This window comes from Salvelinus fontinalis, chromosome 6 (genome assembly GCF_029448725.1).
Source record: "Salvelinus fontinalis isolate EN_2023a chromosome 6, ASM2944872v1, whole genome shotgun sequence".
NCBI classification, from domain to species: Eukaryota; Metazoa; Chordata; class Actinopteri; order Salmoniformes; family Salmonidae; genus Salvelinus; species Salvelinus fontinalis.
This window is the reverse complement of record NC_074670.1, coordinates 68,614,507-68,628,588: the sequence shown is the minus strand read 5'-3', so window position 1 is coordinate 68,628,588 and position 14,082 is coordinate 68,614,507. Positions and strand designations below refer to the sequence as shown.

The 14,082-nt window shown below is 46.1% G+C and overlaps 2 protein-coding genes across 2 annotated transcripts; one reads left to right on the top strand and one right to left on the bottom strand.

The window, feature by feature from the left end:
- The first annotated feature begins 513 nt into the window (after nt 1–513).
- On the top strand, nt 514–8,648 carry zgc:92242 (uncharacterized protein LOC436899 homolog). The gene is made up of 5 exons (XM_055927488.1): nt 514–622; nt 2,080–2,482; nt 6,503–6,738; nt 6,879–7,104; nt 7,349–8,648. Exons 2-5 carry the CDS (start codon nt 2,302–2,304, stop codon nt 7,495–7,497), a joined length of 792 nt encoding a protein of 263 aa, XP_055783463.1. The 5' UTR covers nt 514–622; nt 2,080–2,301; the 3' UTR covers nt 7,498–8,648.
- Nucleotides 8,649–11,025: 2,377 nt separating this feature from the next.
- On the bottom strand, nt 11,026–13,852 carry LOC129858330 (CXXC-type zinc finger protein 5-like). The gene is made up of 3 exons (XM_055927485.1): nt 13,580–13,852; nt 11,922–12,854; nt 11,026–11,551 (listed from the first exon to the last, which is right to left on the bottom strand). Exons 2-3 carry the CDS (start codon nt 12,720–12,722, stop codon nt 11,507–11,509), a joined length of 846 nt encoding a protein of 281 aa, XP_055783460.1. The 5' UTR covers nt 12,723–12,854; nt 13,580–13,852; the 3' UTR covers nt 11,026–11,506.
- Nucleotides 13,853–14,082: the final 230 nt, after the last annotated feature.

Below are 14,082 nucleotides of genomic sequence, written 5' to 3'. Positions count from 1 at the left end.
CACAAAGGCCTCATTACCAGATACTGATCAGTCATGTCTGGGCTCAGCCACCTGATGATGACTACTATTGTAATCATGTTTATTAATGACCTGTTAACAGTAAGTTATTATACTTCTTCCTGCCGGTAAGAGTTCCTGATATTTACACCTCAAAGAGGGAGGAGAGAAAGAGGGCGAGAGAGAGAGAGAGAGAGAGAGAGAGAGACATATATAGACATAATATGACATTTGAAATGTCTGAAATCTTTTGGAACTTTTGTGAGTGTAATGTTTACTGTTCATTTTGTATTGTTTATTTCACTTTTGTTTATTATATATTTCCCTTGCTTTGGCAATGTAAACATATGTTTCCCATGCCAATAAAGCCCCTTAAATTGAATTGAGAGAGAGAGAGAGAGAGAGAGAGAGAGAGAGAGAGAGAGAGAGAGAGAGAGAGAGAGAGAGAGAGAGAATTTTATGATGTCACTGCAGCCCACTCATATCCAGTATAAAGGCTGTACAGACTACTCTACCGCTCTCATACAGACTCAGACACACACACACACACGTGACCCAGATACAGTCAGTCACAGTGTAACACACACGGACCGAGGTCGCTAACGCTACAAGCTGAGCAGTCACAGTAAGTAAAGTATGCTGGGATTCTCAGGGGTTTCTCAGGGGTTTCTCAGTGATTTCTCAGGGGTTTCTCAGGGGTTTCTCAGGAGTTTCTCAGGGGGTTCTCAGGGGTTTCTCAGGGGGTTCTCAGGGGGTTCTCAGGGGTTTCTCCGCTCTACTTGCTTTTCCTCACATTCTCTCGCTTTTGTTTCTCTCTTATTTTCTTGTTCTTGTCTGAGTTCATCTGACTCTCACAACCCCTCTCTGTCAGTTTCAGTAAAACAGGCTCTGTTTGAAAACTCTACTAAACATTTTTTAAACGTCTCACTTAGTATGCGACACACATCCTCGTTCTCTCTCTATTCTGTCTTTTTTGCTCCTGTTCTTTCTTTCTATGTGAACAGTGACTATGGTAAACTCTAAATGTATTTACATGCTGGCATAGATTCAAGACTGCCTGCTTTGTGTGTCTGTGTGTCTTACTGCCGTGGCCAGTGTGTTACAGGCATCTGTTCCTGTCAGTCTCTAGTTACACTGGTGCATGTCTTGATGTTGTGTATCAATGTTGTTATAATGTTGTTATAATGATGTTAGAATAGCTGTAATGTGTCTAATCTGTACCAGAGTTCGATTCCTGTAGTGCTTTACCTATTGAAAATAGTAGGGCTATTCCATATATTAGCTGATAGAAAGTGTTGTTGTAACTGTTTTCTCTCCATTGATGTCCTGTGACTGTACAATTACGTGGTTGTTGGTAGTGTTGTTGGTCTGGCCCTCTGTGTTGAGGAGAACTAAGAGGAGAACTATTGAACATTATCTCATTCACCTGCTGATAATGTTCTAAAAACAGTATGTGTGTTCATCTGAGCGTAAGTAGGGTGACCATGAGCCTTACGAGGGGGAAACATAGTTCTGCTTATCTCTCTGTCTCTTCTGTTTTGGTCATGAGAGATAGCTGGCTATCTCCCTGTCTCTTCTGTTTTGGTCATGAGAGATAGCTGGTTATCTCCCCGCCACTTCTGTTTTGGTCCTGTGAGATAGCTATCCTCGTTGCAAAGTCTCTTCCACCGCTTTTCTCTCTCTGTTTCTTTGTTTATCTCTGTTTCTCTTCCCCTCTCTCTAAAAAATGATAAACAGTGCCAGCTTTCCCTCGTTTTCTCCCTCCCTCTCTCTAAATCCAAAAATGGAAATAAAGCTAAGGTTCTGCGTGTGTCTCTCTCTGCCATTCTCTCTCTGTTTACATAAAACGTTGTTCTGCCACCCAGCTGGGTTGGTCTCTGGTCTCTGTTCACCTTTGAATGTTTGAAAGTAGTAGGGCAGTTCTCTGTGTGGGGGGTAGTAGAGGGAGTGGACACACATTTACTCACACACAGAACCAGACACACACACACACACACCTACAATTGTGTTGGTGGACAGCCAAAGAGGGAAAGGCTGAGGAGAAAGGCTTTAATCACATATATATGCTCTCTCCTGCTCTAGAATACCAGCAAGGAATCATTGACCATCCACCCTCCCAGCAGAAGTCATATAACATAACGGAGGGAACATCTAAGAAGTTGAAAGAGAACTCTTCAGCTTTTTGGAATTGAGACTGTACCAGATCCACCAGACGTTGGGATTTAAAGCCCTCTGTTGAACCAGGCCGGCACCAGCATTTCCCAACAGCACCAGAGAAAGGGAGTTCATCTAGGATCAGCCAGTATGCTGGCTCAGATCTTACAGGAGATGTGGGTGGACCCAGAGGTTTTGGAGGCCCTGAGTGAAGACCAGAGGAGAATCTTATTCCTGAAGATGAGAGAGGAGCAGGTCAGACGCTGGATAGAGAGGGAGGAGAAGGACGAGAGAGAGAGGAGAACCAGGGAACAACACAGGTCTAAAAAAGGTACAGCATTCACTCACACACACACACACACACACACACACACACACACACACACACACACACACACACACACACACACACACGCACGCACGCACGCACGCACGCACGCACGCACGCACGCACGCACGCACGCACGCACACGCACACGCACACACGCACACACGCACACACGCACACACGCACACACGCACACACACACACACACACATATATTGGCCAGGGAGAGAGGACAACCCTTCATATATAGAAAGGGAGAGGGGAAACAGAAAGGGGGGGATGAACGATGGAGACATGAGAGAGATGTGGAGGCAGGAGGGGAGAGAGATAGGAGGAATGAGGGGAAAAGAGAGTGAGAAGAAGTAGAAGAAGAAGAGAAAGTGGCACGGAGAGAGAGAGAGAGAGAGAGAGAGAAAGAGAGGGGCACTGAGTAATTGAGCTTACTTGAGCACCCACCCCACTATTCTGGGAAAACAACCCTGAAACCACACTCTGCAGAAAGAGGCCTTCAGCTCAGGCCAAGTTCCACCACTCTCACTAACCCACGTCTCTCTCTTTCCCATTCTATTCCCTTCTCTCTCTATCTCTCTATTTTACCCATTCCATCCCTCTCTTTCCCTGTCCATTTCTCTATCTGATGGGATATAGAATGTGACCTCTCCTTTCCATTGGTTCTAATAGAACAGTGTGTATATATGTAATACCCAGTATCCTCGCCCTCTCCCCCACTCTATCTGATAGGATACAGAATGACACCTATCCCCCCCCCCCACCACTCTATCTGATAGGATACAGAATGAGACGTATCCCCTCCCCCACTCTATCTGATAGGATACAGAGTGAGACTTATCCCCTCCCCCACTCTATCTGATAGGATATAGAATGAGACCTATCCCCTCCCCCACTCTATCTGATAGGATATAGAATGACACCTATCCCCTCCCCCACTCGATCTGATAGGATATAGAATGAGACCTATCCCCTCTCCCACTCTATCTGATAGGATATAGAATGAGACCTATCCCCTCCCCCACTCTATCTGATAGGATATAGAATGAGACCTATCCCCTCCCCCACTCTATCTGATAGAATACAGAATGAGACCTATCCCCTCCCCCACTCTATCTGATAGGATATAGAATGAGACCTATCCCCTCCCCCACTCTATCTGATAGGATACAGAATGAGACCTATCCCCTCCCCCACTCTATCTGATAGGATACAGAATGAGACCTATCCCCTCCCCCACTCTATCTGATAGGATACAGAATGAGACCTATCCCCTCCCCCACTCTATCTGATAGGATATAGAATGAGACCTATCCCCTCCCCCACTCTATCTGATAGGATACAGAATGACACCTATCCCCTCCCCCACTCTATCTGATAGGATACAGAGTGAGACTTATCCCCTCCCCCACTCTATCTGATAGGATATAGAATGAGACCTATCCCCTCCCCCACTCTATCTGATAGGATATAGAATGACACCTATCCCCTCCCCCACTCGATCTGATAGGATATAGAATGAGACCTATCCCCTCTCCCACTCTATCTGATAGGATATAGAATGAGACCTATCCCCTCCCCCACTCTATCTGATAGGATATAGAATGAGACCTATCCCCTCCCCCACTCTATCTGATAGAATACAGAATGAGACCTATCCCCTCCCCCACTCTATCTGATAGGATATAGAATGAGACCTATCCCCTCCCCCACTCTATCTGATAGGATACAGAATGAGACCTATCCCCTCCCCCACTCTATCTGATAGGATATAGAATGAGACCTATCCCCTCCCCCACTCTATCTGATAGGATACAGAATGACACCTATCCCCTCCCCCACTCTATCTGATAGGATACAGAGTGAGACTTATCCCCTCCCCCACTCTATCTGATAGGATATAGAATGAGACCTATCCCCTCCCCCACTCTATCTGATAGGATATAGAATGACACCTATCCCCTCCCCCACTCGATCTGATAGGATATAGAATGAGACCTATCCCCTCTCCCACTCTATCTGATAGGATATAGAATGAGACCTATCCCCTCCCCCACTCTATCTGATAGGATATAGAATGAGACCTATCCCCTCCCCCACTCTATCTGATAGAATACAGAATGAGACCTATCCCCTCCCCCACTCTATCTGATAGGATATAGAATGAGACCTATCCCCTCCCCCACTCTATCTGATAGGATACAGAATGAGACCTATCCCCTCCCCCACTCTATCTGATAGGATACAGAATGAGACCTATCCCCTCCCCCACTCTATCTGATAGGATATAGAATGAGACCTATCCCCTCTCCCACTCTATCTGATAGGATACAGAATGAGACCTATCCCCTCCCCCACTCTATCTGATAGGATACAGAATGAGACCTATCCCCTCCCCCACTCTATCTGATAGGATACAGAATGAGACCTATCCCCTCCCCCACTCTATCTGATAGGATACAGAATGAGACCCCCCCCCCCCCCCCCCCCTACAGTATATTGTACTAGCCAGCCCTCATATCAGAGCTTTGTCGTCAGAAACACAGCTGCAGCGATTGATTCATTCCACATTCCTGCCTGCCTGCTTGCCCGGCAGATTGAATAGCAGTGAATAGAATTGAGTAAGCCCTGTGTTTGGTGTAGCTCGTTGCTTTTAACCCCGAATATCACGTTACCCCTTTGTCTTTCCAATCTGTGATCTATGTATAACCTGGGTGAGTGTGTGTGTGAGTCACCTTAGTAGCAGTAGGAGAGGACAGGTCATCTCTCATCTCTTAACACCGGGTGTCAAAATCAGCCGTAAAACCAGCCGCAACAAACACTACACTTCATCATTCTTCTCACAGGCCCTCTATTCTCCTCTCTCAGCCCCATGGCACAGAAAGACTCTCCTTACATAAGATAGCACGTAGGCAACACAGTACAACTCTTAAATGTCACACACACACACACACACACACACACACACACACACACACACACACACACACACACACACACACACACACACACACACACACACACACACACACACACACACACACACACACACACACACACACACACACACACACACACACACACACACACACACGGCCTGTGGCCCATCTTGTACACTTACAAAATTATTAACATATTTCCAATATGATTTGCTGCAAGACCATTTCCACACCTTTTGTTGCCATTTTGCTCTATATTACATAGGCTTATCTTCACTCATCTGAATCTATATTACATAGGCTTATCTTCACTCATCTGAATCTATATTACATAGGCTTATCTTCACTCATCTGAATCTATATTACATAAGCTTATCTTCACTCATCTGAATCTATATTACATAGGCTTATCTTCACTCATCTGAATCTATATTACATAGGCTTATCTTTACTCATCTGAATCTATATTACATAGGCTTATCTTCACTCATCTGAATCTATATTACATAGGCTTATCTTCACTCATCTGAATCTATATGACATAGGCTTATCTTCACTCATCTGAATCTATATTACATAGGCTTATCTTCACTCATCTGAATTGAAATGAATAAATTGAAATGTTTTTTTTTTTTTTTTTTACTTTTAGGCTAGCAGCCAATTCATGTGTATCGTGTTCATATTACTGTAATGGTGACCTGGCTGTGACTAGAGACTAGAGGTTGTATCCCACCAATTGTTAGCCAGCTAATTAACACAGATCTGTGGTCAGATCTGAGTGATTACTGTAAGATGAAGACCATAGACTAGTGTGTCAGTAAGGCAGTGTTTGTGCAGAGCCAATAGACTGGACAATAGATCAAGCTAGGCTACTGCAGAGCAGACCTCAGTAATGTGTTTGTTCACTGATAAGACAACACCACCATCTGCTGGGCTATAACGGAGTACTACAACCAGACTCCATCAATGAAGTCTGACGATGGATTTAAAATGGGGATAGGAATAGTTACCTGCTGTTGTATTATCTGTGCTAGTTACACCGTGTGATATTCTATGTGTTTCTTTGTCTCCTCAGGTCACAGTAAGAGCGTGCGCTGGCTGTTGGGTCGAGATGGGGATGTGAGTGTAAGCGTGATCGGAGAGGTGGATGAATTTAGATCCTCCAAACTCCTCCAGACCCTTCGTACCAACACCAGACTACAGAGTGCAGAAATAAACAACCTAGTGGTGGATCTCCATACTGTGTCTCTACTGACAGACAGAGTGAACCACCAAACCAGCTCACAATCAACCACACTGATGCAACTCAGCGTAAGTGTTTATTTCGAAGTGTGTGTATGTGTGTGTGTGATGTGTATGTATATGAGACACAGAAAGAGAGGGCAAGAGGGAGAGAAAGATGTCATCTCTACAATACAGGAAGTAGCTCAACAGTCTTCTTCTATTTCCAGGTAGACTCAGATGGCTCTAAGGACTCTGAGGAGGACCAGGACTCAGGCGGCGCTGAGGACGACCCAAAGGACCCCGGGGAGGACAGCAGCGACAATGAGTCAGGCAACAGCACCGACGACCTAAAGGACTGGGGCCTCTGCTACAGACCCCACCACAGCAACATCAGCCTGTCTCTCCAACCCCAGCTGTCAGTCACAGAGAAGGCCCGCCCACACGGCAGAGGAGGTGAGAGAGAAAGAGAATCAAATCAAATCAAAATGTATGGGTCATATACACATGGTTAGCAGATGTTAATGCGATTGTAGCAAAATGCTTGTGCTTCTAGTTCCGACTATGTAGAGAGTGTGTTTTTGTGTGTGCATCTGTGCACGCGCATGTTTCTCTGGAATGACATGTCTACTTTGCACTTGATTCAAGTTCATTGACTTAACAGATATTTCTACAATCCTTTCCCTCTCTATCTATCTAGTGGTGGTCAGTCATGAGGAGGAGAGCCCAGCGTTTGGTGGTCGGGTGGCCCAGCTCAGGAGAACGTTTGCCACATCCTCTCCCATCGCCAAGCCCCCTGTGCCCACCAAACCTTCACACCTGAAGCTGGTGCCCAGGTCCTCTAGGTAACACCAGGGTCACCCACGGTCAACCAATCACACAGAAGAGGTACTGCCCACCTGAAGAGCTCATTTGAATACCAGGTAAAAGTGACCTACGGACAGACACTCACCTGAGGAACGGTGCAGAGAAATAGGAGCTACAAACTTAGCCGAGTTAAAGGTGGACATGCACAGCAGAGTGGGAGGAATGCTTGACACTGGTACTCTGGTGAATTGCCCCCCTCTTTGAAGGTTTGTGGAGACTGCGTGGTAGTTATACACTTCCACCTCTCCTTGAACCTAAATACACAAGAGGTTTGGACATGGTTAATACAAGAGCTATTTCTACATAGTTACATGGAAGTTTGTATCTGATTTGTACATGGGGTGGAGGAAAAGATTTAGCTTTACGTTTGTAATCATGAATTATGCATCATTTATTTTCACTTTGCTGTCTCTCGTATGTTTGGGCCATAGATCAAACCATCCTGGTATGTTTGGGCTATAGGTCAAACCATCCTGGTATGTTTGGGCCATAGGTCAAACCATCCTGGTATGTTTGGGCTATAGGTCAAACCATCCTGGTGTGTTTGGGCCATTGGTCAAACCATCCTGGTATGTTTGGGCCATAGGTCAAACCATCCTGGTATGTTTGGGCCATTGGTCAAACCATCCTGGTGTGTTTGAGCCATTGGTCAAACCATCCTGGTATGTTTGGGCCATAGGTCAAACCATCCTGGTATGTTTGGGCCATAGGTCAAACCATCCTGGTATGTTTGAGCCATTGGTCAAACCATCCTGGTGTGTTTGAGCCATTGGTCAAACTATCCTGGTATATTTAGGCTATAGGTCAAACCATCCTGGTGTGTTTGGGCCATAGGTCAAACCATCCTGGTATGTTTGGGCCATTGCTCAAACCATCCTGGTGTGTTTGAGCCATAGGTCAAACCATCCTGTCATGTTTTTAGTTACCTGATCTTTTGCTTTATTAATTGTGTTCATTATCTAACAGTCTAACCTCGTAGGCTTTCTAGTCATATCATGTTTTGTATATCTGCACTGTAACTACATTTGTTTGAGGAGGCTATTTCTATTTTGTGTGTGAAACATGCTTGTGCGAAACACATATTTCTTTGAACTGTTGGTCTCTAATTCAGCTAAATAAAAATGCTGAAGAAATGTGTGTGTCGGTGGGTGTGGGTGTGGGTGTGGGTGTGGGTGTGGGTGTGGGTGTGTGTGTGCTTAGGCAAGAGAGAGAGAGAATTAAGAGAGAGAGAGAATTAAGAAAGAGAGAGAGAGAGAGACAGAGAGAGAGAGAGAGAAAGGGAGCCCTCTGTTGTTTCATTTGTAGTGAGTGGTATCCATGGTGACCAGAGAGGTCGAGGACAACCAGACCTACCATTCACCCTACTCTGGGGTAGGATTACATCTAGATTTCAAACACACACACACACAGACACACACACAGACACACAGACACACACACACACACACACACACACACACACACACACACACACACACACACACACACACACACACACACACACACACACACACACACACACACACACACACACACACACACACACACACACACACACACACACACAGGTCACACGTGTAGGTGGAATTAATTGAAAACTAGAATAATCCAAGATGGGTTACTGTCATTTTTCTGAAGCTCCTTAATAAAACAGTGAGAGGAGGGCTGCAGTAGTGTTGCATGCTGTGCTCTCCAGTGGTTGTTGTTTACATGGAACTCCATGCTCTGGTTCACTAGTGGAGTTCCCAGCAGCTGGTTAACAAAGGATCAAAAGGGGCTAGTGGTAACTTGATTAGCGAGTGGCGGCCGGATGGCGACAGAAACAGGCGCTAGGATCACACACACACACACACACACACACACACACACACACACACACACACACACACACACACACACACACACACACACACACACACACACACACACACACACACACACACACACACACACACACACACACACACACACACACACACACACACACACACACACACACACACACACACACACACGGTAGATGAATGTCAGGGTGGCTATATGCACATACTCAGCATAACTCTATCTCTGCCAACTCAATAAAGCATGTCTTATGTCCCACCAGGACAGATGAAAGTGTGTCTTTAGGATTCAGGAACGTTGACCTCTTCTTCTAAGACGCCCTGCTAGAGCTGCTGTAGTATGATCCAACCAGTGTAGCGTTACTGAGCCATGCAGCAGCTGGCTGCAGCGACTAACATAGCTAGGTCCAACTGTGGTTTGAGAGGACAGACTCAGGGTCAGTCTGTATTCTCGACAATGCATCCATCTTTATCCCTCTCCTCCCTCTATATCTCTATCTCTCCATCTCTCTGGGTATCTGTCCGACCCCTTCCCTTTCTCTTTTTGTATTTGCCTCTTCCCTCTTCCCCTACTATCTTCATCTCCTGCTGTCTCTCCATCTCCTTTCTCCCCTCCCCCTCTCCTCTCTCTCTCTCTCCCTCCTGCCATCTTGCAGGGCAGCAGAGCCAGACTCTGCAGGCGTTTGGGGAGGCTCCAGACCTCGCGGCCAGCGGGTGACACAGATTTCCGGGGGAAGGGGGATTAATCTCCAAATTACTGGAAAGGCACAAGGGGAATCTGGAGATTCAGGAATATAAAATCCCTTTGTCCGCGAGAGAAAGAAATGCACGATAGGACATGTTTCTTATTCAGTGGAAAACTGTAACAGCGTGCCTGTCTGCTTTTTACCCTGAGTTGGCAGGACTTCTGTAGGACACACACACACACTGGTTCTCTGTGATCCCCTGACTGAAGGCACACAGGAAGTGCAACCATGGCCCAATTATAGCGTGACATCTCGCCTTGCCATTTCCATGGTTACGCTGTCCACCATCCCCCGGAGCGAACTGTGGAAGATTAAGGTCCTATCTTATCAGCCATCGTCACGGCAACCTCCACCCCCCCGGTCTGTGTGAGCTGGACTCTCTCTGCTTTCACCATGTTATTGAGGCCTTCACTGTGTGTGTGTGAGAATGAGTGTGTGTCTGCATACTACATGCTTGTGAATGAAATTGGAATTGAATCAGTGTGTGAACGGGAATGAGAGAGAGCGTGTGTGTGAATGGGAATGAGAGAGAGTGTGTGTGTGAATGGGAATGAGAGAGAGTGTGCGCGTGAATGTGTTGAATGTGTGGTGAGTCATGTGCGCATGTGTTTGGTATGTGTACTTTTTGGTCATATATGTGTGTGTGTGTGTGTGGCTGGAAGGTAGTGATAAGGCCATCATGCATGCCTCCCCCCAAGACACACACACACACACACACACACACACATACACACACACACACACACACACACACACACACACACACACACACACACACACACACACACACACACACACACACACACACACACACACACACACACACACACACATAAGCCTCACAGGAAATGGAGAGGGATCAGTCAGCCCCTAAAATACACAAAGAGACACTCTTGAAATACATACTCACCCCAACACATACATAGTGTAGACAGGCAGTTTCCTTGTCTTTATTCAGAAGGCAGACCGGAGAGATGTATGAACTAGACACTAATCATGACCTAAGTACATCTACTACTCATTATTTTATTAACTGTGACATGAATAGAAAAACAAACATAAACATCATATTATGACCAGTCTGTCCTTCTTGGTTTGGCTTATACGGAAGCATCCAGGTCAGAAGCTTCGATGACAAAATGTTCCAAAAATGGAATATAAAAAGGAATAACATTTTCTATTAATTTACAATACTCTGTGCTTCATGAGGTGCTTCATGTTGGCTCAACAATATCTCAATCCATTGGTATGACTTGTCTTTTCTTCATTGGGTTTTCATCTTCATACTTCTGATTGTCGAAGGTTCTGTACTCTCCAAGCCAATCCAACAAGGCCAGCTGAATTTACTTTCTTTGCAGGTCCAGAGTGCCAATGTTCATGATCACATTCCAAATAGACGGAATCCTATTGTAACCATGGAAATGCTGCTCCTGATGGAAACACCATCTTCTATGAAAGGAGATGAAAGGGGTCAGAAAACTGTGGTTAAATGAAAACGCAAACACATGCATAAAGACTACTACACCGCCAGAAAGTAACACATTAACATACACTACATGACCAAACGTATGTGGACACCTGCTCGTCGAACATCTCATTTCAAAATCACACCTGTCAGCAACAGGTGTGGCTGAAATGTCTGAATCCAATCATTTGAAGGCGTGTCCACATACTTTTGTATATATAGTGTAGTACAACTACAGCGGTATTACAGAGGTATATATTTTTTGGAGAGCAGTTGTCAGACCTCAGATAAAGTCAGACTGCCCTATTAATGACCATTCTAAATAATAGTTTGTGTTTCTCCACTTCCTCTCACCTCGAACCCGGTGGCTGCCTTCTTCTTCAGCTGCTCACACTTCCTGTACTTGCAGATCTGGTGTCCGGTCTTACGGTTGCGGCAGGCGCTGCACTCTTCACAGTTCCCTGTACGCCGACACGGCACACACTCCCCGCATCGCTTCCTCTTCCTTCTCCCAGCTCCCCCCCCGCCGCCAGGGGACGAGCTCTCGCCTCGCAACACCTCCACACCCTCCCCAACGCCAGCTATCCCCATTGACCCTCCACCACTAGTCAGGAACCCCCCTCCCCCTGCCATCAGAGCAAACAGGCCTGGGTTCAAGGGGAACCAGGAGCAGCCTAGCAGTGGGAGGAAGTCTGTCACACAACCCGTGCTGTCCCCTTCAGCCCCGGACCCACCCTCCATCTCCTCCCCTTCCACCCTAGCTTCCCCGGCCCCCAGCCCGCCCAGAGGGCCCTGGTCCCTGGGTGTGGGGGTCAGTGTCAAGGCCCCAGCCCTCATCAGCAGCTCTGCAGCATGTGCCAGGTGAAGACCACTGGGGGAGTCCCAGAGGTCTATGTTGGAGGAGTGGGCCCGGCGAGGCTTGGTCTGCCTGAGCTGGGTTGGCCTGTGCTGGGCTGCAGTGGGACGGAGGAGGCCCCTGACACCCATACTACTGGAGCTATGACGGTGGGATAGTCTGTTAGTGTTGTTGAGATACTCAGAGAGGGAGCAGGGATGAGAGCGCTTCAGGCTTCGTCTTAGAGGCTCACTGAGGATCCTATTGGCTCTCTGCTGCTCTGGAGAGGAAGGGCCAGACATGTCCAGGGTATCTGTCATACTGGGTGGGGGTGGGAGATGGCAGGGCAATGCCAAGGTTAGAGCGGTGACAGCAGTCCAGCTGTCAGTTAGCCAATCCCAACTCTCTGACAGCTGTTATATTCCCATGATCCTCTCTGCCACCTTTATACCCTGTGGAGATGAACAGAGGAAGATAGAGAAGAGAAGAGGGGGAAGGAGATATGGAGGGAGACAGGGAAAAAGAGACAAAGAAAGCAGAGAGGGGGAGAAAATAAGTAGATGTTATTAGAGAGGCATTGGTCGATGGTTGGTTTTTATTTTTAGTGAAGGAGAAAATAATGACATTGTAAGACACAGGCCTAAGTGTAATTAAGTGAATAGTAGCCTATTTAATGTTTGAGTGAGCATGTAAAATGTGTCTAAAATATAGGCTACATCTGAGACTAAGAAACTATATATTTTGAATAACGTGACGCTTTCTACATTTACGTTAAGATAGACTACGTGTGGTTGCACCTGAGTTCCAAGGTGGACAAATCTATGCAATAATGGAATACCACAAACAAATAGCCTATTGCGCATATGCGCCAGTCAAATTTGGAGCGCGCATTTCGATTTGACTACTGTAGTTGTGATGTGAGCCAGGCTCGAGAATATACAATATCTACCTCTGAATGCTACCTTTTGTCTAGACTCTGTGACAGTCCAGGGTACGCGCGCGCACGACACGGTCGCAATAGATACATAAAATACGCTATAATTCATCAATAAACGATAACGTAGGTGTTCGAGTGATGTAATTGATAGTACTGTAAAGGTATGAATAGGTCATAACTCTCTCTTCAATATATTATTAATATCACATTAACACATCCTTTCGTAATTCGTGCACCTACCAATGCAATGCGAGCTGACCGGAGCCCCAGTGTCCAGTGGTTTGTCCGTGGTGTCTTCCACGAATATTGGAATAAATAAAGGGAGATGGAAAAAAATAATAAGATACTGTTAACTATTAGACATATCCAAGATTTATCTGCAGTGATCACACAAGAAAACGAAGCCGTAAACCATTTGTCCAATTCGGTAGCTGCACAGGTCCTTCGCCTTTCCCGTCTCGCATTCCCACCTCCTCGTCCCCGCCACTCACAGAGTGGAACATGCAAACACACTTCATAGATTTGGGGGGCGTCACACAAAAAGCGAACTGGAGTCATGGTCACGAGACCGCAGAAAAATGACCCCTTGACCACAATAGCAAATTCCTGTGCTCATTTAATTTCTGTGCCACACAACATTATACAAAACCATACAAAAAGACAGGTGACAAAGCCAAAGTCTTGAAATACAGGGGTAATTATCTTGGAAATAAAACAAATGATTGGAAAATGCTTTTTGAGAC